Source organism: Aplidium turbinatum, chromosome 8, assembly GCF_918807975.1.
Source record: "Aplidium turbinatum chromosome 8, kaAplTurb1.1, whole genome shotgun sequence".
NCBI lineage: Eukaryota > Metazoa > Chordata > Ascidiacea > Aplousobranchia > Polyclinidae > Aplidium > Aplidium turbinatum.
In genome coordinates, this window is record NC_137479.1 from 15478078 (window position 1) to 15503944 (window position 25867).

Sequence of the window (25867 nt, forward strand, 5' to 3'; positions counted from 1 at the left end):
TTCAGGCATGCCTTTAAGTTGTTCTGCCAAAGACACGACCGCATGCTCTTGAGCGGTGTCGAACCGGCGCCCTTTTCTTTTGCCGTTCCAGGGCTCTCACACTCGGCTATGCAACCGACGTGATAATATGCGATACATCATAGGATTATAAATATCTCTCAAAAGCGACAATGTATGTGTCGTATAGCTTTGGTCATATTTCTAGTACGATCATGTTTCGTTTGTCGTTCCAGGAACCCCGTTTTTTGACAGATTATTATTATTTAAAGTTCTTCTTTACGTCGTAATACGCAACTTATCAAAGCTGATGTGGTCTGATGAATCATATTATGCTAAGGTCGTCAATCCTGCCTTCGTTGTACAGAGTTTCTTTCTTAGTGTGCCCTTAGATTTGAGCTTCAATCCCGTACTGAGGTGTTAATAGCACTCACGTTTTAAAACTAAAGGTTAAGAGGGAAAAGTCTAGTTATAAGAATCGAGAAATTCAGCACGAAGTTGGGTGGGTCCTACTCAAAAGCGTTATCTTCAGCAAAACACAAGAAGATTCTTCTTGTTGCAATACAACACCGCTATGAATGATGCTTGGACGATTTCAGCTTACAAAAAAAAATTCTTGCAAATGCGTTTACATTTTAGTTTAGAAATATGAATAGATTTAACAAATTCAATGTTTGTTATGAAAGCACAGAGATGGTTTTGCGAACTGGAATGGAATAAAATGTTTACATTACTTATCGTCACTTTGATTAAAAGGCAATGATTTAATCCTCATGTTGAGGGTGTGGCATATCTGCCTGTCCGGAGCGAAGTCTTCCTCTCCACACCACAACTACAACTCTACATGTTTTATCATAAGATTAAGTAGTTTTCATCTGTTTTGTCATGGGTCCACTACTTTAGTACAAATCAAAACAGAAAGTATTTTTTCTACTAGCAAAGAATTAAATATTGAAAAATACCAAAACATTTTGTTGGGAACTGTGAGAGTTTCATGTACTAGTTGGCTGGGTTTGTTCACTGGTTCTGACGTCACAGCACGACGTCACTTGATGACCAGGTTTATAAGTAATGCGTTGCAACCATCCTTTCATAGTTATACGGTTTACCCGGAAGAACCCATTAACACAAAAAAGAATAAAAGTTTAGATAATTGTCGATAGCTGAATTTTTTCCCTAATACTGCTCAAAATCGACAAGGTTATAAGTTGTTTACTGACGAAGGTTAGAAGGTCGTTTTTCAAAGTATTTACGTCAAAGGATGAGAGTTCGTGGTATTGCAAACTTTTTCTGCATAAACATGCCAGGCCGTTATGAGTGAAAAGCGAACATACGGAAATTGTATGAGATAGCCTAATTTTTTATTCTTTATTCCACAGTTTTATATTGCTACTATCCTTAAGCCAGTAGCCTAGGTCTATGGATCAGCGCAAAAATCATCTTTTCTAACAGTGTGTGAAAATTGACATTCTTAATAGATTGTGTTGCTTATGAGTTAGTGTTTTAGTTTTGAGCATTGATTTGAAATCCAACTGATTTGCAAAACCGCAACAAAGAACATGCAGTCAAGCTTCTACTTAACAAAACATTGCAAAAATAATTTCGTTCGAATAGCGGTAAGTAAACTCTATTTTCAGTAGAACTCGATTCAGCGATAACTATTTGAATCGTCATTTTTTTTACCTCAAACTTGTATAAATTTTTCAGACTGTTGAAATTATTATTGGAGTCCTTTCAATGGTGTTCGAATTAGTTGCACTGATCATGAACGGCAAAGCAACTTCTGATCACGAGCAACCGCATTTGCAGCTTGGAGCCGGGATTTGGTGTGGTGCATCTGTGAGTGGGAGATATACTGAAATATGTGACCAACCTATAAGATATTCCTCAGTATCGTTGTTTTGCAGATGCAAAGCTTGCGAAGAAGGACAATTTTAAAGAATCAATTTATACAAGAAAATTATAGGTTTAAAACTTGTCAGCATTTTCAAATATTTCTAATATAATTAATGAAATGGACATAGCACGCTTTGTTAGTTTAATCTACTGTAGCCTAGATAGTAGACTGTAATTGATGTTTGTTCAACGTTATCAACATAAATTTTTATTTTAGTTTGTTATTTGCGGGGCGTGCTGTCTTATAGCCAAGAAGAAAGCCTCTTTGTGCACGGTAAGTCGGTTTTTGTTTCTGCTGATGAGTGATGAATCAATGTGATTTTGTTTTAATTTCTCACGAGTTAAACGTTTTTGAGTAACGCCAGAATGCGATTCTGCGCCACTTAATGACTGTAAACATTTTTATCTGAACTTTCTAAAGCTTCAATACGTAGGTTATCCTAATTTCGTGGCGGTTATATTTATCCAATAGACACAGACATTTTAATCGCCTTGTTTTTGTTCTAGCCATGCTTACACTCGGTGGTTGAAGATTTAGACCAGGGGTGGCGAACCTTTTTGCGGTCGCGGGCCACTTTGTCAACTACACATGAGTTATCGGGCCACACAACTTTTTAATCGTAACCTACTATGACATCTTTTAGAAGCGACTCATGATATTAGGCTATTCATGAAAAGTAACAAACGGCAGATGAAAGTAATAAAACCCACACAGTTGAAATTATCTTACGCAGAATCGAAACATACAACAGTAAAAAATAAAAACAAATCAACTTGAGCAAAAAGGATAGAGCATCAGTACTTGCACTGATAATGAAGACAGTTTAATTTTCGAAGCGTTTGCTTTCATATGAGTATGATTTCTTTTTTTTTTGGCTCTATCTTTTTTGCTCAAGTTGACTAAATGTTTCGAACATTATGCTCCGAAACAACAAATCAGTTAACTTGATGAAATTTCTTTTTCAAACAACAAACAAAAGCCCATGCGAATCATACAGCTGAAGCTATCTAATGCAGCATTGAAGCATAAAATATTAAAAAATAACATTGAAGCATTGAATTTCTTTGCTTAGTGGGATTTTTGGAAAGTTTTTTGCTTGACTAATGTTCAATATTAGGTCGAACAGACGATGTGGCAACACTCAACTGCATACTAAGATTTTCATCTGTCAGCCTCAACCTGTAACGACTTTTTGTAAAGTGCATTTTAGAAAAGAACTGTTCGCATAAGTACGTGCTGCCGAAAACAGATGACCATTTGAGATTGTCAAATTGTTTTGCAGGCCGCACAAAATTCTTTGACGGGCCGCATGCGGCCGCGGGCCGCAGGTTCGTCACCTCTGATTTAGACTAAGTAAACTGAAAAACAAGGAAGCCAATCTTCCTGTCAACCTTTAGGCATGCCTTTAAGTGTCTTGCCAAAGACACAGCCGCATGCTCTTGAGCGGTGTCGAACCGGTGCCCTTTCGAACGTCGAGCAAGGGCTCTCACTACTCCGCTATCCCATGCAATCGCCTCGCTGACGCATGTAAATTATGTTGATTCGACATGAGCAGCATAAATAATAATCATAGTTCTAACATCAACGTTAAACGTTACTCAGACAGCAAAATCCGTCATTTTTACATTAATTCAACGTCTACAGACGTTAAATCAATATTAATAAAATGATGTATTTTGCTGTCTTGGTAACACTTGTTGCATTTATTTGGTAGCCAATATTATTTGAGTATGCTTCGTCGCAGTCATAAACAATGCAATAAAAACAGAGTGAGACTGTTCACCAGGCATTTGATAATTAAAGGAAGAAGAACGCAAGTTACTTTAATTAAATAATGCAATGTTGTGTAAGCTTTATTTTTAAGCAATTTTGTTGTTACAGATGATAACCTCTTTGGTTGCAGCAGCTATAACTGTTTTGTTTGCTGTGGCGTTACTCTGGATTAGCATTCTTAAAATGCAAGTAAGTTGATTTTGAATACTTTGATTGAATTTAATAAAGTCAATGAAGTATGAAAGACCGTAAATGGAAGGCAACTTTTGTTGAATGTACGTTTGCTAAAAATGTACTTTTTTGTGCAATTTTTTCACTTTTGAGAGTGAAAGCGCATGGAAAACATTGGAAATTGTCATTCATATCGCAACAAGCGTTTACATTTTTTCTGAAAATTAACTTGATAATCAATTTGACGCTGAATCCGTTTTAAATTTAAAACATGAAAAAAAAATTTAGTTTAACATCGGAAACAAATCTTTTTGAAATGATGGGTTAGCCTACCTTAATGATAGTAGTATCATGCAGCAGTAACTAGGTTTGTTAGCTTTCATGTTCTTAATGTGCAGGTCACCTCTTCTGCTCTACGTGTGGTGCTAGCCATCTTTTCTGTGGTCTTTTTGCTTTTGGCTGGCTTTCAGATAGGATTTGGAATGTCCACCTTATGTTTCGTCTCGAGCAAATCGGTAAAAATCGGTGGTTTGTTTTAAATATTTTGTTCAAAACATCTTATATTTCGAAGCATTTAGCATGTTTTTACGTTGATTCAACGTAAAAACATCGGGTTTTGCTGGCTAGAAAAACAATAAAATTTCGAAAATAACCAGAGAGTTTACAATTTGCTCATTTTGCTGCAATAAGTCAAACATGTCAAGATGAACAATTTTACAGTTGAAACTTTAAAGGAAAGTAGATTACACTAACAACAAAATAACCTACGCATAATTATAGCAGGCTAGTAGTCTATGGCGTGAAATACTGTTTATTGATGTAATGGCATCTCTTATAATTAAATATGCTGATTATGCAAGTAATTATTACAATTTGACTAAATATGTTTATGATAAAGTCTTCAACTGCTAAAAACTTTTGTAAGAATGTCTTTTCGGTAAAATAGGGACCAGAATTACTTAATCCTTGGTGTTTCTACGTCACTAATGTGTCTGACGTAGCCTATTGCAGCCAGCCAACCCCAGCAGATTGTAGCTGGTTGTGCGTCAAACTGTGATTCACCGATCTATAAGTTCACATTTCGTGATCTTTGTCATTTTTGCAAGCAGAAAACTTACTATTCGTATTCTACTTTTTTAAAGTCTGGTCTTTTAACAACGCTGTTCATTTCCTTCATGTTTCGCAGTATTTCTTTTTTCTAACTAAGGACTCAATTCGACAATTGTATGATATGACATCACAAAGCTATGTTTCAGACGTCTCGTCGTACTACTGTCAGCTCAGTGGAGCAAACTGAAGCGACCAAAGCGAGCAGCGGCGTATTCAGTGAGTGTTACTCAAAGCACGAATAACATTGTCTCTGAAATGTTACATGTTGTTAGCAAAATGAAGACAAGTAAAAAAATACTTTCACGTTTGACCCATTGACACCCAAGTGCTGTTACTTGCAATGCACTTTTGAAATTTCTCATCTTGTGTTTGAAATGTCAAGAGTGTTCTTGTTGACAGAAAAGCATGTCCACAAGCAATGAGTCAAATTATCGTAAAAGAAGAAAAAAGTAACATTAACAAACTTTAGGCTAGGCTGCTAATAAATGAGACTCCTCACCAAGTATCTAATTTAAAAACCCTTTTGGGGCAAAATAAGCTAACCGGTTGCAAATGTTGTCTAATCGAGATTTCAGTATAAAAGTGTCCGATCAACGAAACGTCAGAACAAACACCTATTATCACTTGTAACGCCTTATAATAGTTTATGTTATTTTACATAAAAAAAATCAATCATGTTTTGCAACTTGAAGCTACATGTATGCTTACAAGCGCTCTCAGTCGATGTAACTTCTTAAATAAAATGCTTTTCCTGAGCCAGCGCAGAAACGTCCCACCCCTTGGATTCTTTTTCAAAGACAACAAAAAACTAAAACTGCAATACAAATGCAGTAAATAGTACAGTTATACACGAAACTACAAACAGTTTAATATGTTATCATAATTATGTTACCTCTCTACAGTAGCCTACTAACATAAATTGTTTTACAAGTTGCAAATTGCAACCAATGTTCGAGTTTTAACTTTATGCAATTGTTGCAACACCCTGGCTGTATAAGCGTAGTAGGACTAATTGGTAGAATTTTTTTATCGATTTAGCCTGCCAACTTCACATTTACATATAGGCTACTTGCTCGCAGTTTCAAGATACCATCCCAGTACTTTGCAATGCAATGGTCAACGAATTGCGAACATTTCAACAGCTCCAAATAAGCCCAGCTCGGCATATAATAACATCCTAACGCGGAACAGCTACTTTTCACCGGGAACACAGTAAGTTTGTCACCGAAAGTATAGTTACAAATGAATGCGCTACAGTAGTTATTTATTTCCCAAGAAAGCATCACAAAAATGTAATGTGAAGTGCTCATGTATTGCTAAAACAGGTGTAGCCTATTAGCAATAGCATTAAAAGCTGTTTGACGCCTGGACAATGGACATGCATTTGCATACACTAAGTTCCAGACACATAAAACCAGGGCTACGAAAGCGGGAGGAATTGTGCTCGTCCAGAATTAGTCAATGACGAGGTCGGGTATCTTTGATCTAATTTCACAGCCTTATTTGAAACCACATGACACTGTTTTTGTGCTAATTCTGTGTATTATTTGTGCTTCAGAATAACAATCACTTGCCACTAGATCAGCTTGATCGCCAGTAGGTTTTCTTCAAGGTTCTGCACAGCTAACGGGTTTTCATCGACAAGTGAAGATGCTTCGATAACGTCTTTTGTTGAAGACGTTTATACAGAGAGAAAAAAACTTTGTGGCTCTTTCATAATTTGTACAACTTTTCTTGTTTGAATTTTCTACGTTTGCTTCGTAATTGCCAATGTTGCCACTGGTATTGCGTTGTGACTACTTTTGTGCACAATATGTACATTTCCAGCGCTGTTTCTCGATTTAACACAATATAGGCTTTGCTTTGCATTTGTTATGAGCTGATGGTAAGTCACCATGCTATGCCGAGAATGTGTTTCATGTCACATTTTCAGCTTGATTAAAATATATGTAGCTGTTTGTACGCATTGTGCTTGCCTTTGTATTATGACAATAAAGTAATGGTAAAACCAGTCTTTGGTCGAGCTACAGTTTGGTAACTTCTCCAACAACATAGCAATGTTTTTATGAGCATGGCAGCGAGGTTTTCTACAATTCTCTTCGCTTAGGGCTCAGCGTTTCTGCTAAGCAATAAAATTTGTAAAATTTTGAGCAGCATGCCTCAACTATGCAAAATCTTAAGCGGGCATTTTAAGCTAGCAAGCCAAACTGGAGAAATCGTAATGACCTTTTGTTGGCAAAACAACAACAGAAAAAGCGCAAGTGGACTTTTACGATTATTTTTAGGAGAGCAAAGTGTCTAAACTCAATAAAGCTCGTGGTATTGTATTCTGCAACTGACTGTGGTCTATGTCAAACTTTCAGCAAATGTTTCATGGTTAAATTGAAAAAAAAATGCAATTCACAATTTTCGATAAAGTTTTTAAGCAAATGCATGATTAAATTAGCTGGGAAACTTTAAGAGCAACAAAGTGAAATACATAATAGGCTACAACAAATAGCCTACGTATTGCAAGAAGACAGGCTTGGGTGGATGAAGATAAACTGAATCAAAAGTCTTTTCTGCCAGTAGTTGCAGTTTTCATCTGATACATGCGAAAGTAAAAGCGGAAACGTACAAGTTGTTTTATTGCTTCACTGACGTTGCTTCGGCTTTTACTTTCGCATACATCAGATAAAAGCTGCAACTACTGCCAGAAAAAAAATTGTTATTAGCACCCAAACTTGTCAGTATTTAAAGTAAAGAGTGTTGCTTTATTAGATTAATTAGGTTATTTTGTGAAATTGCAATTTTTGAAACTTTTTAAATTTTGGTTTTTAAGTTGGTAGGCTACCCAAAATTTTGCATTGTGAAGCAGCTTTTCGGGAACAGAATGTGTCATTTACATGTTATTTCTTGATGCTTTCAGGAAAACCAACTCCAACCTTTTGTAAACTCATCCTACCAAGGAAAGTATTAGAAATTAGAATGTCATGGATGTTTACAAATAACTATCACAAAAAATCGAACAGTCGCTAAAAAATAGGTTGCAACAATGCAGCAGATTTTGCAAACTTGTCGGAAGTAGAGTTCTGGCATAGGCCACAGCGATGTTTTGACAAGCGTCCATTGCGTGAGACTTCAAATAGCAAATTGCATTTCCTTCTAGAGTAAAATCTGGTCTAACCCATGTTCGGCAACCTTCTTTGCATTGCGGACCCGTCAAAGAATGGGTCATCGAAGTGTGACAAAAAAAAAACAAAGTAAAACATGATGCAACCGATGTTAATTGCATGTAAATTTAGTGCTAGGCCACGTTGTTCGAAAAATGTGATTGATTGCTGATTCTTATTAACCCCCAATACACTGAAAACGTAAGTACCAAACTTCAACACGGTTACCAACAGGAGCGTTAACAGAAGGTCCAAGGGGAACTTTTGGATCCGGAATGATTTTAAGGACCAGGAATATTTTAGGGGGCCAGCACTCAAAAAAATCCCGATATATTCTTTGGAGTCCTATTGTGATATAGTAGTGAAACGGCCCTGGCTTCCAACATATTGAATTCTTAGCCGTTAAGCATCAAGGATGAGTTGAAATGAAGAATTTTTTATTCCAATTTCAGTAAAAAACAATAAAATTTATTGATCTGTTCATATTTGATAAAATGTTTATGCTTTGAACAAGACTACTGACGTCATTGTTGCTGTTTATTTGAGAAATTAGTAAATTTATTTGTGAAAAAATCACCAAGTGAAAATGCCATAATCTCTTGTGAAAGACTAATCACATGAATTAAAAAACTATTTTTTATGTCAATTAGTGCATGTATAAAAATTGTTAACAAAATAATGCTGATATAAGAATTCGCAATCTACGCCAGTAGATCTGTGGTTGCTTCAACAAAAAACAAACTGATCAACTGCAAGAGAAAAGAAGCAAATAAAATGCTGTTAAAATGACAAGAACGACTGTTCTACGTGATGTTTGATATGGAATCTCTATCATGACAAACGGCACATTGTAAAACAAGACAAGTAATTGCTGGCCTGAAAGCATATGTTTAAACATTTAAAATTAAACGATTTAAAGAACAAGAAAAGATAACTTTGTGTTATGACAGTTTCTTTTTAGCTTCAAACCCTAATTTACAAATCATCTGTAAGCCAGTGAAGTCACTGTGCTCTTATTTTGAACAAACTTGTCTCGGTCCTGTTTCAAAAAAACAAAAAAACAACGAAGATCAAGAAACCGATTCTGACTAACACAAAATACTTAAATAATTATGCTGAATAACCACGTGGTGACCTTGCATCAGACAGTTGAACAGTGTTCAGGCTTAATGGTGCAATTTTACACCAAAGCACATCGTTGTTTTTGCCGAGTAGGCTATTTGTTTCATTGTCTTTTTTTCTTTTCAATTTGTATTTTTGCAATTCAGCCTTCGTAGTGGGTGAGGCAGATTTACAATAACTGCAGATTTAATTCAAGTTGGACGACATTAATAAGGTGGGTTGTCTTCAACAGATGCATCTCCGCGCCCAACAGGGGAACTCTAAAATTTGAATGCATAGATTTAAAGTAAACACAACTCGGTTGTTTTCGAAAACAAAAAGGTAGTTTCCGGAAAATCATGATTTCCAAATTACAGGATTTTAGTTTTTTACTGGTTTTAGTCCAAAAATAAAAGTCTTACATGAAACCATGCAAACAAGTAGCCCACTAGCTAACGCAAAAGACTTTTTTTAGTATTTGAACACTTTATCAATGTGATGAGAAATTGTTTTCAACGAAAAGACTTGATGTAATTTTGTTTTTGTGTGAAGTTTTGTGGCAACTTGCCAGGTATAGCCCAAATGAATTTCGACGTGTAATGAATTTGTATTAAAACCTTGAAACAAAACAGACGTTTAGAACCAAACGATTTTTTTCAAAGCTTTGCAGTTAAAACCGTTGTAGTTAAAATATTTAAACCTTTGGTGCACTGCGTAGCTTTTCATTGCTAGAGGAGGCAGCTGTTGTTGACAAGTCATCGCTCTTGGATGGAAGTGCAATGCTTGGTGTATTAACTTCTTCGGCATTTTCTAATAAACAGTACAGTAAAATAAGATCAAAATTAACCGTAGTTAGTAAATTTGTAAAATTGACAGCAGTCAAACTTAATCAATCAACTTAACCCTAGCAAAACCAATCAGTAGCTATATCTTAACTTAAAGTCAAATTTTCATAAAGCTTCAATCACTTGTGTTTGCAGCATTGCCGTTCTAATTCAAAGGTTTTTGCTTCCGTAGTTACAGAGATGTAGGTTATTATGCATATTATCTAACTTGTCTGGTAGGATCATGAATTGTCGGTGGGGACAAACCAGTAGGAAAAGCGGAATCAATTAACAAAACATTTGTATTGAATCAACTTTCAATGTTCAATAACTACAAATAACTACCCTGTTTTTAGTGGACATTTTTATTATAACTTTGGCGACACTTACCGGATTTTCAAAAAATATAAGCTATTTTAAAAATCAACAGAGACGACATCTAAGCAGCTGATAAAACTATCTTTTTTCATAAATCATAATCATCGATGATTTTGGTTTTTAGTGTGCAGGTTTGGGGGCACTTATACGTTCGTAGGCCCTAATCCAGATTACTGGTTAGTTGCACGAATTGAAGATTTCATGTCAGATCTCCACTTCTCACGATCATAAGAGTCGGATCCCAAAAATTCCGCTCTCGACGGAAAAACATGTTCCAAAAAAACGATAAGAAGAAGTTCAGTTCAGTTTGTTTTTATTTTTGACCGTCACAACGAAAAACAATATAGGTCGATGCCAAACATAGCAGAGGTCTAGAAAAAGGTAGAAGCCGGATGCTTTGCATTTTAATGCCATTGCAAATGAAATCATAATATTTGTGCACCTGCAGATACGAGGTCCGTAAGGAATTGGGTTTCAAGAAACACGATCCGGGATTTCAAGCTTTCAATCGTGGCCTTGATCGATTTGATTTCGTCACTCGTCGATGACTATAAAACAATTAACGCAGTGTTCACAATCGTCAGTCACTGATCAGTTGCAACAACTGTCAGATCCAACAGTTAAATATTAAGCCTGTCTTGCATCAATGTTAGCCTCAGTCATGTATAAGTGCTGCTTATACTTAGAATATAGAATTGGTGAAATTCTCCTTTAAAATCCAAAAAATATCTGCCTTCTACGTTTTTTGTCACTTTTCTGTTATAATAATAAGTTAATCATGTCACAATGTTGTCATTTGTTATCTTTGTTATCGTTCACAGCTACACGATACTATACTGTAGTTTCTAGCCTACCTTGTGTTTAAAGTGTAGTTAGCGTAATCATGGCTACCTAAAGATATCTCCAGGTGGCCATGGCGTAATCTATGCTGTTCAGTTCAGTTGTTTTTATTTCTGACCATCATCATCATGCTGACTTGTTTGAAAACCACGATTTTACTGCAGTGGTTTATGTACGTGAAAAATAAAACAGCAACAAAAGTATACTTTGTAATATATTGTGTTATGTGTAACACTACATGTTACGCTAATGGTGCGCAATTTTTAATAACATTGGCGTTTGCAAAGTATTTTGCGGAAAAAAACTCACCAAAATCGTGGCTGGTATTCCAGGCGGTCCCTAAAAAGACTTCATTGTGTCACTGCGTTAATGGTGAGTTATTTTATAGTAACTTACATATTTGCAACTTCAGTTAAAATATGAAAACTGCAATGCAATCATAAAAATGGAGTTTTAAACTTTACACCGTTTCCCCGTCAGCAAACCATTGAATGAACAAGAGGTTTGCTGACTGAGGTAGGCCATGGGTAGGCTAGTAGTAGAGCCGTATAGTGTGTACGCACATCTCACACGCTGTGTGTTTGGTGTTTCAATCAGTGTTTGAAAATGACGTTACATGTATGCATTGCTTCAAATCTGCCCCTGATTTTTGTTACTGGGCAATCCTTGAGTATGACTTGGCTGGCGTATCACATTTAAAATGTAGCCTGCATGGTGCATGTGATACCATGGCCATCTTCGGAAACGGAGGGCGAATATCAATCAGCTTACATAACAAAATTATTTTTCAATGCATTAAGAAAACACAAAAACCTGAAAAACAGTGAAACCTAGAGCTAGATACTTACCACTGGTCCTGGAGGTCCTGGCGGTCCCTGTATAAAATTAGAAAAACACTGTAATGTGGAATAGAAGTTACAAACTGAAGTAAATATTTGAAACATGAAAAAGCTTTTCATGTTTTAAAATTTCATTTTGAGGCGCAAGTTAAACGAATCATCAAAATAACTTATAGACTAAATTAGTTTGCAGAGACTTTCAACTTTTATTCTTTTACCCGGATGCCAGCACCAGGTCGTCCAGGTTTTCCACGTCGTCCGGGGGGACCTCGCTGTCCTCGACGTCCATTTTCGTTTGAGTTGGATGACGTTTGTCCTGAAACAAGAAGGCATGCATTTGACAAAATAGGATACGATTAGGTGTCCCGTTGTACGTCACCAAGATCAATAATTACCAGCAATCAATCATAACCAACCCATTGCAGGTTTACGCGCTGTTTTTACAACATTGTGAAAACAATTATTATTATTTTTGCGATTATGGCAAATGCTGTGTAAACTAATTTTTACAGACATACTACGCCCTGTAGGCTAATAATCCCACAAATACAAGTACATGCATGTAGGCTACCTTGGCATCCAAGGAACTATTCAATCACCTACCCGCAAAATCACTTTCTAGTGTAAGAGTGAAGTTGAATCCATCTCCACCACATGTGTTTCTACACTCTTCTGCTGTTTCAAAATTATTTTCGTTTCCTCGGCAACCGCCATAAAGGAAGACAGAACACTTGTTTGTTTGTAAATTAAAAAAGTAACGGTAGAATCCTCCTTTGCAAGGGCCGCTGTCCAATGATGCATTGCACCTTTTGTCTGTTGTAGCTGCAAACACATCAAATATTGCAAGGTTTAAATCTATACTGGCTACTGAGGAAAATTCGAGGCTAGATTGAATAAAACGTAAATGTGGCTGATGACAAAGTAGCAGCATTGAAAAAAATCCTCTTACAATGAAAAGATCGGGCTCGGACTGCAGTTTCTACACCACTGTTTCTGTTTTCGTATTGAAAAGTCGGTTTTCCTCCACACACAGCCTTGCAGTCTGCTGGAAGTTTAAAATTGTTTTCGTTCCCTCCGCATCCACCGTACATAAAAATTTGACATCTTCTTGTCTTGTGATTGTAATAAAATCTTGACTGTGATGATCTGCATGGGCCTTCGACTTTCGGCAAATAACATTTTGCAGGTTTTCTCCCTGCAAGGCAATAAAAGTATTATCACAACTTAATCTGCAAGATACGATTGCAAAACGTTTTCTTCCAACCCAACAAACTAACAAATTCATTGAAAAAACTTAATTCTGAGAGTTTCGAGCACTTTCAAGGGCTTTTTTCAGTGTCCAACATATCCCCTTTCATCGTGGTTTGTAGTGGACTACATATTTGAAGTTAAAAATCACCAAAAAATCATCTTACTCACTAAGATTTAATTATGTTATACTGTATATTAAGAGGGCTGCAGTTAATAAACTGCAGTAGAAAAATCTCACAACAGAGAAACTTGGCGCCTCATTGCTTCCAACTCTCGACGAGAGGAAGGAACTTAATGATGATGATGTATATTAAGATGCGTTAGTCGATTGCACATACTTCAAACATAAAACTGGATGCTCACTAAGTTGAGCTGTTGGTAGTTTATTCTACCTCTCTCAGCAAGTATAATCCCATTTTTAATTAGACAAAAATTCTATTCTTTGCTAAAAACAAGCCTCGAAAGTTTTAAAGACCAAGATTGAGCACATCCAGTTACCTACTCAAAACATGCAGCAAATTTTAAATATCCAGCAAGCTTACTTTTGTGTCTGCGTCGTTTTTTCCGTTGTTGGCCCTCGCTAAATACAGGAGTTGAGCCTCCACAAACGTCGCGACATTCCCATGGAGTAGAAAAGCGATTATCATTCCCGTTGCATCCTCCGTAGACGAAGAGACGACATCTTCCCTCTCGTCGATTGTAATAGAAACGGGGCATGTGTGCTCTGCAGTCACCAGTCGCTTTTCGAAGATTACATTTTCTTGGACGTCGAGATCTAGCATCATCATCTACAACAAGAAGTTAACTAAAACTTTTGCATTTCCAATGAGTGTGATACACGTAGTGATATGCTACAATAAGCAATATATTTATTCCAAAGTATTTTAAGCAATATTTAAATCTCTAACCACATTACAATTTTTATATTGACCTTTCCTTGCCCTGGAGTTAAATTAAGTTCACTTTTACTACTGAAGATAAAAAGCAGTTTAGTTTTGAAAATGTTTGCTGAATTGTTTAATTTAGATTATAAATTTTTACTTTTTATCTATAACTTTATAAGGTATTGTGATAAAAATGGTTTGTACATGTAATTAGAGTCTTAGACAACATCTAGTTTTCATATACACGATTTTCTTTTTACTAAAACACAATAAAAACAGCAGTCTGAACTCTGATAACAAGAAAAAACGTGCGGTTTAGTGCACATACGTCGTGCTCGGGGGGACGAGTCTTTTGCCAATACGCCGCATCGTCGGTTGCATTCTTGTGGAGTGTCGAACTTGTTGGCATTGCCTTCACATCCTCCGTAAGTAAACGGTCGACACCTCATTGCGGTTCCATCGAAGTAGAGCTTAGGGATTGCTGCTCGGCACGGGCCAGGGTCTTTTGGAAACGTACATGCTTGTACAGCATTTCGATCTGAACGTGTTAGTTGAAAATGCAGTTATGCATATGAAATTTTGTTTTTACAAAACTTTACGCTTAATGTAGCGTCGCCATTCTCTGGCAACCTTGCGTCTTTTTAGTTGCAAACGCATTTGGCCTACTGAGTTGCTAGTTTCTAAATACGATTGAGTCAAAGTAATGAGCTTGAACCAGTGACGACCGTTTATATAACCCTTGCTTGTAGGAGTATTCTTTTGTAGATATGTCGTTTAGTCATTTTAAACGCAGAGAATTTAAAAAGGAGTCTACTTGTTATTGGCATTCTCACAATATTTTACAAAGTACAGAACTTATAAATACCATTTGATGGCTAAGAATGTTTTGTAATCGTTTCTCTGAACTTTTGCAAATCATTTTCAATTAAACATGTAATGATTAAATATGAAAATGATCACAATTCTATGATTTATTAAAACTCTTGGTGGGCGTCAGTATTAGGCGCCAGTCAGATCAACAATAGTGAAAAAACATTGGCGAGACATTCTTGATTGAGCGCCTGTTCTGAAATAAAGTATGAGATAAACAATGTTTAGTTGTATTGTTCAGTCGTTAGTTATTTACCTCCTAAAAGAAAAAAATTTACAAACAAATAAACTCGGATCGGAAAGACCAACAAATTATAGCAGAATGAATCTCCATAACAGACGTAAACGACACAGATTGTTTGAACACCATGACAGTTTCCCTTACAATATCAGTTAGGCAAAGTGTAGCCAACCTTATAGGACCGATTCTAACTCCATGTCTCAAGAGAAAAAAATCCAGATTCTGCGAGTCCTTCACAGCTCTAGTGTAAATAACAACTAATTGAAATTCAGTAATTCACTTGTTCGTGATGAAGAAACTCCTCTGGCAGTAACTGATAGCATCGGACATCCAGCAACATTTGTTGGAATGTGGCGGTCATTAGAGTTTTCATTCTCTTCTACTTCTATTTCTTCTCTTGAATCGTACTCCGGTTGCGGAGATGTTTCGTTGTCAGCGTTAGACAACGTTTCTTCTGCCCCATCTCCACTCACTGCAAACGCATAAAACCGATATAAAAGAAAGCTGCGGCAAAACTGACAATTGACAAAACTTCCTAATTGGAGATGTACTGTACAGAAGTTGCGTCTGAAAACGCTCAAGTCATTCTCACGTGTTGGTTACTGTAAAAAAATACGCATCGAAAATAAAACACTCGGCATCGGTAGCCATAGCTTCCACCACATGCAGGGGCACAATCAAAAACATGAGCCGCTGATGCGTTGTTTGTAATTAGGCCTACGTCTTTTTTAATTAATGCACTGGAGATGAAATCAGTGCCTTCTTTCAACATCTACCTTCACTGGATGTCAAATACACTGCAAAAATAAATCGAAAGCCCAATCTTTCGGTCACTACACAAATTACAATACAATACATCATTCAGGGCTTCTTTTTTCTTCCAAGGAAAAAGATTGGACTTCGATAACTTTAAAAAAATTTTCTCAAACAATATGTAACTTTAATGCATAGTGTAGGCTACACTTAGCATCTTAAATTGTTCTTGGCATACCAATAAAATGCCATTAGAACTTGAATAGTAAACGTACTGTTCTCCATAGATTCACCATCTTGATTGGGACAGCAAACTGGGCAGCAAAAGTCGGAAGGCTTGTATTTGAACTGACAAGAATTAACAGGACAACTGATGCTCGAACAGTTTATGCTTCCTTCAAAGCACATGCACTCTCGGCAGATCGATGGTTTCCATACTTCTTTGTGTTGACGAGATTTCCCTTCATAAACACACGCATTGGAGCCTGAAAAAAAATATAAAAAAAGAAGAGCATTAGAAAATCCCTATTTTATTTCTGACGTAGGCACAGCCAAGCTATAATACTTTCAAGACTTTTAGCTTAAAATGCGTAGAATTTTGAAAGTCTAACTTTCTGTTGTGTTTTAAACACAGATATGTGCCAACGCTAGTATCAACGAGTAAAAAAATCCATACAATGTTGTTCCACTATTAGTTACGGTCGGTAACTATAGCATTGAAGTATATTGTGCAACTAGTAACTAGTAACAATTGTAAAACGATTTACAACTTTACGACTCAGGTTACTGAAAAAATACAATACTTCGAATACATGATTGCTTGTCAAATTTCAATGATATAAGAAACTGACCTTGATTTATCCAGATGATCGACCATTGTATTTAAAGTTTAAATGAGTGTGAAAAGTAATTCTCAAAAAATTGGTAAGGCTTTTCACAAACGTGCCAACATGCATCTCGCTGCATCACACCGAGCATTATCAACCAAACCTGGGAGTCGTTTGAAGATCATATGACCAGCTGCCAATACTTGTGCATTTTACATTGATTCAACGTGTGCTCTCGTTGAATCAGTGTAAAAAACAGATTTTACCAGTTGACTTGAAACAAGCATGTGAACATGACCACACAAAGAGCAAAATCCTTGATTTTTGCATTAATTCAACGTCTGCAGACGTTGAATCAATGTGAAAATGACAGATTTTGCAGTCTAGAAAGTACATCATGCAAGTCCTTCTTTCCGCCTCTTATTGGCAGTTTTTCCATGCACTATGGCACTCGTTTCATAAATTATTACGAAAAATTTTGAAATCAAACTTTCCCTTCACAAATCCATGATTTACTGACAGACATGGTGAAAAACCTTTCTCTAAACATTTGTTTGGTTGTCTGCTTTTACGAGTAGTCGACATACAACCTGTGTATCTGGCGCAAGCATTCGAGCCAAACTCTAAAGCCAGCAAATCTTGTATTCAAGAGAAACGCTGCGGTTTGTTTCAATGCCAATACAGAAAATAACAAAAAATCAAATCTCGTTTATGAATGCAATACGTGGGCAATTATTGTAGAGCCAAATTTCTTGAGAATTCTTAAATTAACATCATTCAGCAAACCAGATCTAAAAAGACGTTTACAGAATGCAACCGCACTGCATGTTGCTGACGACAATATGGAAATCAAGCGATTTGAATAGTTTGTGGGAAATCTCATCACAATTTGATAAACAGGCAGCAATGTGTGGCATATTAAAATGGATAAATGACAGTGTGACGAATACGCATAAAACAACCGCTAGTGTTTTGCATTTGGCAATGAAATCATTTTTGGAAAGTTCTGAAGCCAAAATCCGTCACACGTTATGTTATTTCAGAGATATCTTAAACAGTAAACTTTGTATTTGTTTCTTTGCAATGGCTTGTTGTCTAGCTTGTTACTACCACAGAACCGGTGACATAGCGAGCTCGCTAAATTTCCGCATAATATGAATAAAAAATAAGAAAATCTGCTTTTGCATACAAACTCATTAACAACTTAAATGGCTAGTTTTCAATTCTATCAATCTTAAGTGCTTTGGGACTCATTAATTGATGAGTGAGTGAACGAATTTATGAGAAGCCGTATAACTATAAAATGATTTGAGTATCTACGTATCGCGATGTTGTACATACATTAATATTTACGGTATGCTGTCACAAAACAAAAGATGAAACAATGCGTTGCCTGGTTGCGGGCTAACCAACGAAGATGTGTAAGACAACCTGGACCGAAAATACTAAAAAAGATATTTTGTAAGTACCTTGTACGGCTTACAAGACAGGACACAGCGTCCATTCCTGGTCCATCTGCTACGGTTAAAAGTGATTGCTTGATGAAACGACTTTTGAATCGGCAAGGTCAACAAATCAAGCTTAAACTAATGCAGTCCCAACCACACGTGGGCAACATGAAGTGGCACACAGGCTCGCGGCACCTTTGAACATAGCAAGCGGCACACCAGGGTGCCGCGGTACCTTGGTTAAGAATAGTTAATGTAATCTTGTTTTGTTTTTTTTCAAACAGTGACGCAAGAAGCTACCAGAAGAAATGATCATTCACAAAAGTGACTTCGTGTATTCTGTTATGAGACAAACTGTCTTGCTCAGAAGAAAAAAAACTTTTAACCTCCACAATGTTCAAACATGAACCACCCGATGCAGCAAAGAAACGACACCAAGTTATTAATGAAGGAATGCAGGAATAACTTTGGTTTTCCATTGTCCACACTCACCACAACCAGCAATGATAATGTCGTCGATAGCAACAAACTCAAAGTCTCTTTTCCCAACATCCACTTCAAATACAATCTGATATGGACGTTTATAGTGCGGAAGAGGAACCACTCCCTTTTGCCACTCATTGGTTGCAGAAGAAAAACCTGGAAGACTGAGGACAGGCAGCCGGTAAGGCGCGTCACAAGGCGACAAAAAGATCAACAGTCCTGAACCAAACTTCATGTTTCCACGAATAAAATAACGAAAAGTCATGCACAATCCTCGAGAGGGGTTAAAGAAAAATGGACTAAAAAGTTTGGGAACGTGACTGTTTCGTTTCTTGGAGGTAGAATGTCTATAAATAACGTAGTAATTCACAAAATAACCTTTACTCGACAAGAGAGGTAGATCAACTCTCGACACAATGACATCTGTTGGTCCATTCCCGTGTGTGTTGGAGTAAGAAAATTTATCTGAAAAGTCAACTGGATGAAACATTTGAAGTTTATTTTGGGAAAAATTTGATCCGGTTTCAATAGTCCATTCTGTCCCTTCGAGAGCTTGGCTAAACATGCAAAGAGTCCCGTTCTTCTGACTAACTTTATCGGATGCATTGTAGTGCTGATCCTTAGATTCAAGGGTGTTAACAGAATAGAAACTGAAATCAAAATCACAGCTAAGGTCTGAGACGGACTTCTTCCAGAGAATTCCTTTACAATAAGGAGAGGTTGTGTTTTTGTCATTTAGAAGATTTCTCTCTTGAAAGTTTGAAGCTTTGGTCTCCACTTGTAAAATGAAACAAATTTAAAAATTTTGAAACAGCGCTTAATCATTCAAGATATACGAAGGTTAAGAAAACAAAAATTAGAAGCTGTAATGAGCAAAGCACAAATTAGGCAACAACCAATGAAGCAAAGTAACTACTTCCACGAAAATCCGGCCTGAGATATGATTTCTCATTGAATGCAATAGATTAGAGCAGGGGTTCTTAACCAGCGGTGCACAACTGCGTACCACTAAGAGGTGAGAGACCTGTTCCCAGGGGATGCGAAGATGCTGAATTATTTGGCTTAAGTAAAAAGCTATAAGTTTATTGTACGTAAGAAGCTACATTGTGTTGTAAAATTACGTTTAGTCTACATTATGTTCCTATGTTCTGGTTTCCTTGCCTAGAGCGCTTCGCGTTGATTGTTTTCTCAGTTCGCGTTCAGTTCTCAGTTCAGCGCTCAGTTCTCAGTTTTCTCATTGTGTGAAACAGATCTACTTTGTTTGCTTTATATTTATGGTTTGTGTTTTGTAGGTACACTTCGTTTCTTAGTTTTTTAAAACTCAATAAATGGATGTTACAATTTAAAAAACTAAGATGAGCAAGTTAATGAAGCCGGAACGCCTTGCTTTAAATCCAAACGCAAGCACAGCGGCAAAAGAATGGAAGCACTGGAGGAAGACGTTTGAAAATTACTTGGCTTCTCTCCCCGTCCAAGACGAAGGAGAAAACCGGCGGGATGACCTGCGAATACTCACGAATTGTGTGAATTTTGAAGTCTACGAATTCATCGAAGACTGTCAAGATTACAACGGTGCATTGAACGTTCTTCAAAACTTATATGTGAAGCCTACGAATATTTTATTTGCTAGGCATCGTCTAGCCACTACCAAGCAACACCCAGGACAATCCTTAGACGAATTTCTCCAAAATTTAAAGCTTCTAAGCAAAGAATGTGGCTTTCAAGCCGTCGACTCGGCTCAATATCAGCAGGAAATGGTACGCGACGCATTCATCAACGGCATTTCTTCCGATACAATTCGACAACGCCTGTTGGAAAACCAAGAGCTCAGTCTAGCTGACGCATACACTCAAGCAAGCACTCTTGATCGAGCAGCAAGAGACACTCGGCTATTTCATGCTTCAAGAGACCAACTACAGGTATCGGCCGTCTCATCGAACTCAAATATCCATAGCGACGAAGTTGTTGAAGGTAAGAGCAAAAACAATTCTACTATCAGTGCGGTAAGCAACGTCGCAAGATATTGCTTCTTTTGTGGGGATCCCTATCATGAGAGGAAGAGATGTCCTGCCCGAAATGCAACTTGTTATCATTGTAATAAAGTTGGACATTTCGCTAAAGTTTGCAAAAACAAGTTTTCTCGAGGAAAAGTTACCGCTTGCGTTAATTCCGACTATATGTGCACAATTCACCCAGCACCGCGATGTTTGTCTCATGCTACTATGAAATCCTTCGTTAATGGCATCGAGCTGTCGTCACTCATCGACTCTGGTAGTTCTGTTAGTTTCATCAACCAAGACACTGCTTACAAGCTAAAACTTAAAATTGAACGCTGCGATTCCAAAGTCTCTATGGCTACGCACAACTCAAAAGAAAAAGTCGTAGGTAACTGTTTCATCGATATCACTGTCGGCGGGAAATTCTACAGCCATGTAAAAGTTGGCGTTTTACAAAACTTGTGCTGCGACATCTTATTGGGAGCAGACTTCCAAAGAAATCATCGTCGAGTAATTTTTGAATACCAAGGAGGTGAACCCGATTTTGTAGTTAATCAACAGAACGACCATTGCTCGGTGATCGCTGCAATAACTGATGAAGCGTCTCTTTTCACAAACTTGACGAAAGACTGTAAGCCGATAGCTGTTAAGTCAAGACGGTACAACGAGTCGGACAGAAAGTTTATAGACGCAGAAATTGAAAAACTTTCTTCCAAAGGTATCATCCGCCCCAGCAATTCGCCTTGGCGGGCCGAAGTTCTGGTTGTTAACAACAAAGAAACAAATAAGAAGAGGCTATGTGTCGATTATTCACAAACAATAAATTTGTTCACAAATTTGGACGCGTATCCGCTGCCACGCATAGACGATCTAGTTCATCGGTTGTCTGTTCACAAGTTTTTCTCAACATTCGATCTCAAAAGCGCCTATCACCAAATCCCTATCGCTAAAAAGGACAAAATTTATACCGGGTTTGAGGCGTCTGGAAGACTTTGGGAATTCAACAGAATCCCTTTTGGAGTAACAAATGGCGTTCCCCAGTTTCAAAGGAAAATGGATGAAATGGTGAAAATTGATAAATTGAAAAATACCTACCCTTACCTAGATAACGTTACGGTATGTGGGCGTGACAAAAGTGAACATGATGAAAATGTCTCGCGCTTTCTTCATTCAATTCAGAAAAGAAATTTTACGTTAAATGAGGACAAAACAATCTCGTCGGTCAAAGAAATCTCAATTCTCGGGTATTGCGTCGGCAATGGCAAAATAAAACCGGATCCCGAACGACTACGGCCACTGCTTGAATTACCTGCGCCCCAAAGTACCAAATCTCTCAAAAGAGCTCTAGGATTATTTGCCTATTATGCACGATGGGTCGTGAACTTTTCTGACAAAATTCAGAGTCTGAAAAACACTACGTCGTTTCCATTGAATCCAGAAGCGTTGAGAGACTTTGTTTCTATTAAACAAGAAATCTCCGAATCCGCATTGGCGGCCATCGACGAGACGTTACCATTTGTTGTCGAATGCGACGCGTCGGAGGTTGCAGTTTCTGCTACTCTTAACCAAGCAGGAAGACCAGTTGCATTTATGTCAAGGACTTTTCAAGGGAGCGAACGGCATTATCCTGCCGTAGAAAAAGAAGCTACTGCAATCATAGAGGCTGTTCGCAAATGGGAGCACTTTCTGGCGAGACAACACTTCACCTTGGTCACAGACCAAAAGTCGGTAGCATTTATGTTCGACAACAGGAGACGCACGAAAGTTAAAAATAATAAAATACAGTGTTGGCGTCTCGAACTCGCATCTTTTTCGTATACAGTGCAATATAGACCCGGAAAGGACAATGCCGGACCTGATACATTAACTAGAGCGTATTGTGCGTCTACCGCCAGTTACAATCTAAACGAAATTCATCAGAACCTTTGCCACCCTGGTGTGAGGAGACTTTCCCACTTCGTACGGTCCAAAAACTTGCCATTCTCAATGGATGACATAAAGAGAGTGTGTAGTAACTGCAGAATATGCGCAGAATTAAAACCAAGATTTTTTACGCAGCAACAAGGCACTCTTGTTAAAGCTACTCGCCCCTTCGAACGCATATCGATTGACTTTAAAGGACCATTACCATCCAGTAGTCGCAATGTGTATTTGCTCGTAATAGTGGATGAATTTTCTCGTTTTCCGTTCTGTTATCCGTGTTCAAACATGTGCACCGAAACGGTGATTAAGTGTCTTGATAATCTATTTTCTTTGTGTGGTTTCCCTAGCTGTGTACACACTGATAATGGGGGAAGCTTCGTGTCTAAGGAATTCAAAAGTTACTTAACTAGCAGAGGCATTGCCACCAGTCGCTCTTCCATTTATCATCCCATCGGGAACTCGCAAGTCGAGCGCTACAATGGTATTATTTGGAAAGCGATACGCTTGGCATTAAAATCTCGTAATCTACCTCCTAGTCGTTGGGAAACGGTGCTACCAGTTGTGCTGCATTCTGTTCGTACGTTGTTGTGTACTGCAACTAATGCTACACCGCACGAGTTATTCTTTCGTTTCGACCGGCGATCTCCAACTGGGTTATCACTGCCGTCTTGGCTACTGAAACCCGGGCCCGTGTTACTGCGCAATTTTGTGGGTTCGAAGAACGATGATCTGGTTCGGCGGGTCGAACTAACCGATGCCAATCCTATGTATGCAACTGTAAAATCTCCAGATGGAAGAGAATCAAATGTATCGCTAAGAGACCTAGCGCCGTGTCCGGACGACTCTGCGGATCAATCTCATTGCCCTGAACCATTCGTCACGGATAATTCTCGATTGGAAGCTGCTGAGTTCTCTAAATCAGTTTTGGATGTTGGCAATGACCCGAATAACATTGGACTCGATACTTCTGATGCTAGCGCAAGAAGCTTCGATTCAGACTGTGACGACGTAAACCCAAACATCAGACGTTCCAAGCGAACTAACAAAGGCGTCCCACCACTACGATATGGTGATTCCGTTACGTCTTAGGAGGGAAGAATGTTGTAAAATTACGTTTAGTCTACATTATGTTCCTATGTTCTGGTTTCCTTGCCTAGAGCGCTTCGCGTTGATTGTTTTCTCAGTTCGCGTTCAGTTCTCAGTTCAGCGCTCAGTTCTCAGTTTTCTCATTGTGTGAAACAGATCTACTTTGTTTGCTTTATATTTATGGTTTGTGTTTTGTAGGTACACTTCGTTTCTTAGTTTTTTAAAACTCAATAAATGGATGTTACACATTGTACAGGTAGTTGTTTACCTGGACCCAACATTTTCAATTGTAGGTGACTATTACTTTTCAGCTATTCTTAGGGGGAGCGAAAACTGGTCGATGATTTCAATGTGGTACCAACAAAGTAAAAAGTTTAGAACCACTAGACTAGAGTGAGATTGTTAGGAAATTATATCACTCAGTCAGTAAGACTTGTCTTGCATACTATGAAAATGCATCAGGTAATCCGGAGAATATCCATGCCTGCGTTTTCGCGTGCTTTCTTATACATCATGGTTATAATCACTAGGGCGATTTTTTGTCACTACAGTTGCTTTTTTTAGTTGTACCAATTAACAAAAGGAATTTAGAACCAAAATTTCATAGTTGTGGGCAGGGATATCCCTGGTTGTGGGGTCAATATTTAAGAAGTTATAAAGTTACCAAAAGTCATTTTTTGTGCTTTTAGCTTACTTTTCATTTGCTAGGTCACTTCATTTTGCATACTTTTTTGCCTAATTCCCTTATTGATTTATCTTTCATTGCTACTGGAGAGGTGAATTTAAATTCTATGGAATGCCAAGACTTTTGATATATCTTCTACTATGGTACAGATTTTAGGTTTGCACGAGCCCATGCTTGTTCGTATCACGTGTAGCCTACTCCCAAAAACTTGTAGCCTAAACGTGAAGTAATTTTTTTCGATGAAACAAATTATGTTAACTACAGTGCATTTAACCACTTGTTTTCCCTGCAACAGCTAAAGTGTTTGATTGACAGAAACTTCCTGCCAGGGAATGTAAAACATTACATTTGTGTAATTATGATTTGAGTACAAATTGAAACTAATTTAGATGCTTTTTTATGTTGAATTGCTGCCATTTTTTTCGCTTTCTTGTTTTCTTTGAATAAAGTTACTTTTTGTTTACTGTTTTGCAAAATTAAAGTCACTTTTTTGAGTTTTATAGGTTACAAAAAAATCGCCCTAATAATATTGCCCGTCATCAGCACCCCCATTTCTAGAACTCACCAGCCGCCACTGGTTTCACAGTTTCCAAAGAGGAGTAAAGCTCAAAGGGCCTCCAAAGACGAGACCAAAAGAAAGATTTACTTCCAATAAACCGTGAAAAGCACTACTTGTTCAACATACTGGTATCACTTTTTAACAGATTTGCTTTAAAATCATTATTAAAAACCATTAAATTGAAAAAAACGCTCATGAAAAGATTCACATTAACCTTTTTTTCGTTTATTCAAAATAAAAACAGCAACTTGTTTTTTTACCGTACGCAATTCGAACCTAAAATCAAAAAGTTACTCCAACTCGTAGTTGTTTACAAAACAAGTACACCAACAACTATTGCTCACGATAACCGAGGCGGTCTGCAAGCATGCTTGAACAAACAATTGAGACAATTCATGATACACGAAACACAAACAAATCCACGACTTTGTTTACTCAAGACAAACAATCAAGTTTCGTTACCGTTTCTTCCGGCGAGTCCAAAATAAATAATTGTATTTTGCTACACAAATGTATCGGACATTCCCGACCAGCAAAATTGGTCTTTTTAACAATTTGGTTTGCTTATTTATTCATTTTAATTTGAAAGGCTTCTCAGGCTGGGCCACAAAGAGGGTACACGCAAATCAAAAAAATATATTGTACAGTAGACGTCCATGTCAAAACAAGTTCAAAACTCTTGCTCGGAATCCTTCAACGAGTTGATGGAGAAGCTCTATATGAAGTTTTTGAAACATTCCTCTGGCAACCCACTTGCTTAATTGTGAGTAAATTTTGA

The 25867-nt window shown here is 37.5% G+C and overlaps 2 protein-coding genes across 3 annotated transcripts in view; one reads left to right on the forward strand and one right to left on the reverse strand.

The window, feature by feature from the left end:
* The first annotated feature begins 1432 nt into the window (after nt 1-1432).
* Nucleotides 1433-6905, forward strand: LOC145776327 (uncharacterized). Of its 2 annotated transcripts, none has more exons than XM_082587726.1 (8): nt 1433-1613; nt 1705-1836; nt 2111-2167; nt 3776-3856; nt 4237-4353; nt 5095-5164; nt 6013-6160; nt 6507-6905. In XM_082587726.1, the coding sequence occupies exons 1-8, from the start codon at nt 1557-1559 to the stop codon at nt 6526-6528; spliced, it is 684 nt and encodes a 227-aa protein (XP_082443852.1). In that variant the 5' UTR covers nt 1433-1556; the 3' UTR covers nt 6529-6905. The 2 variants fall into 2 exon arrangements, with proteins under 2 accessions (XP_082443852.1, XP_082443853.1); XM_082587727.1 differs by having other exon boundaries at nt 6028-6160.
* A 1615-nt stretch (nt 6906-8520) lies between these two features.
* The window catches only part of LOC145775248 (uncharacterized), a 32677-nt gene continuing 15330 nt past the window's right edge, over nt 8521-25867 (reverse strand). The window contains exons 8-19 of the mRNA XM_082586502.1: nt 16357-16566; nt 15609-15800; nt 14546-14755; nt 13876-14121; nt 13032-13277; nt 12686-12904; nt 12301-12398; nt 12092-12118; nt 11553-11582; nt 10846-10951; nt 9902-10011; nt 8521-9482 (exon numbers count right to left, since the gene is read on the reverse strand). Of these exons, the coding sequence (XP_082442628.1) occupies nt 9429-9482; nt 9902-10011; nt 10846-10951; nt 11553-11582; nt 12092-12118; nt 12301-12398; nt 12686-12904; nt 13032-13277; nt 13876-14121; nt 14546-14755; nt 15609-15800; nt 16357-16566 (1748 nt within the window). The 3' untranslated portion in view covers nt 8521-9428. The remainder of the gene's footprint in view (nt 9483-9901; nt 10012-10845; nt 10952-11552; nt 11583-12091; nt 12119-12300; nt 12399-12685; nt 12905-13031; nt 13278-13875; nt 14122-14545; nt 14756-15608; nt 15801-16356; nt 16567-25867) is intronic.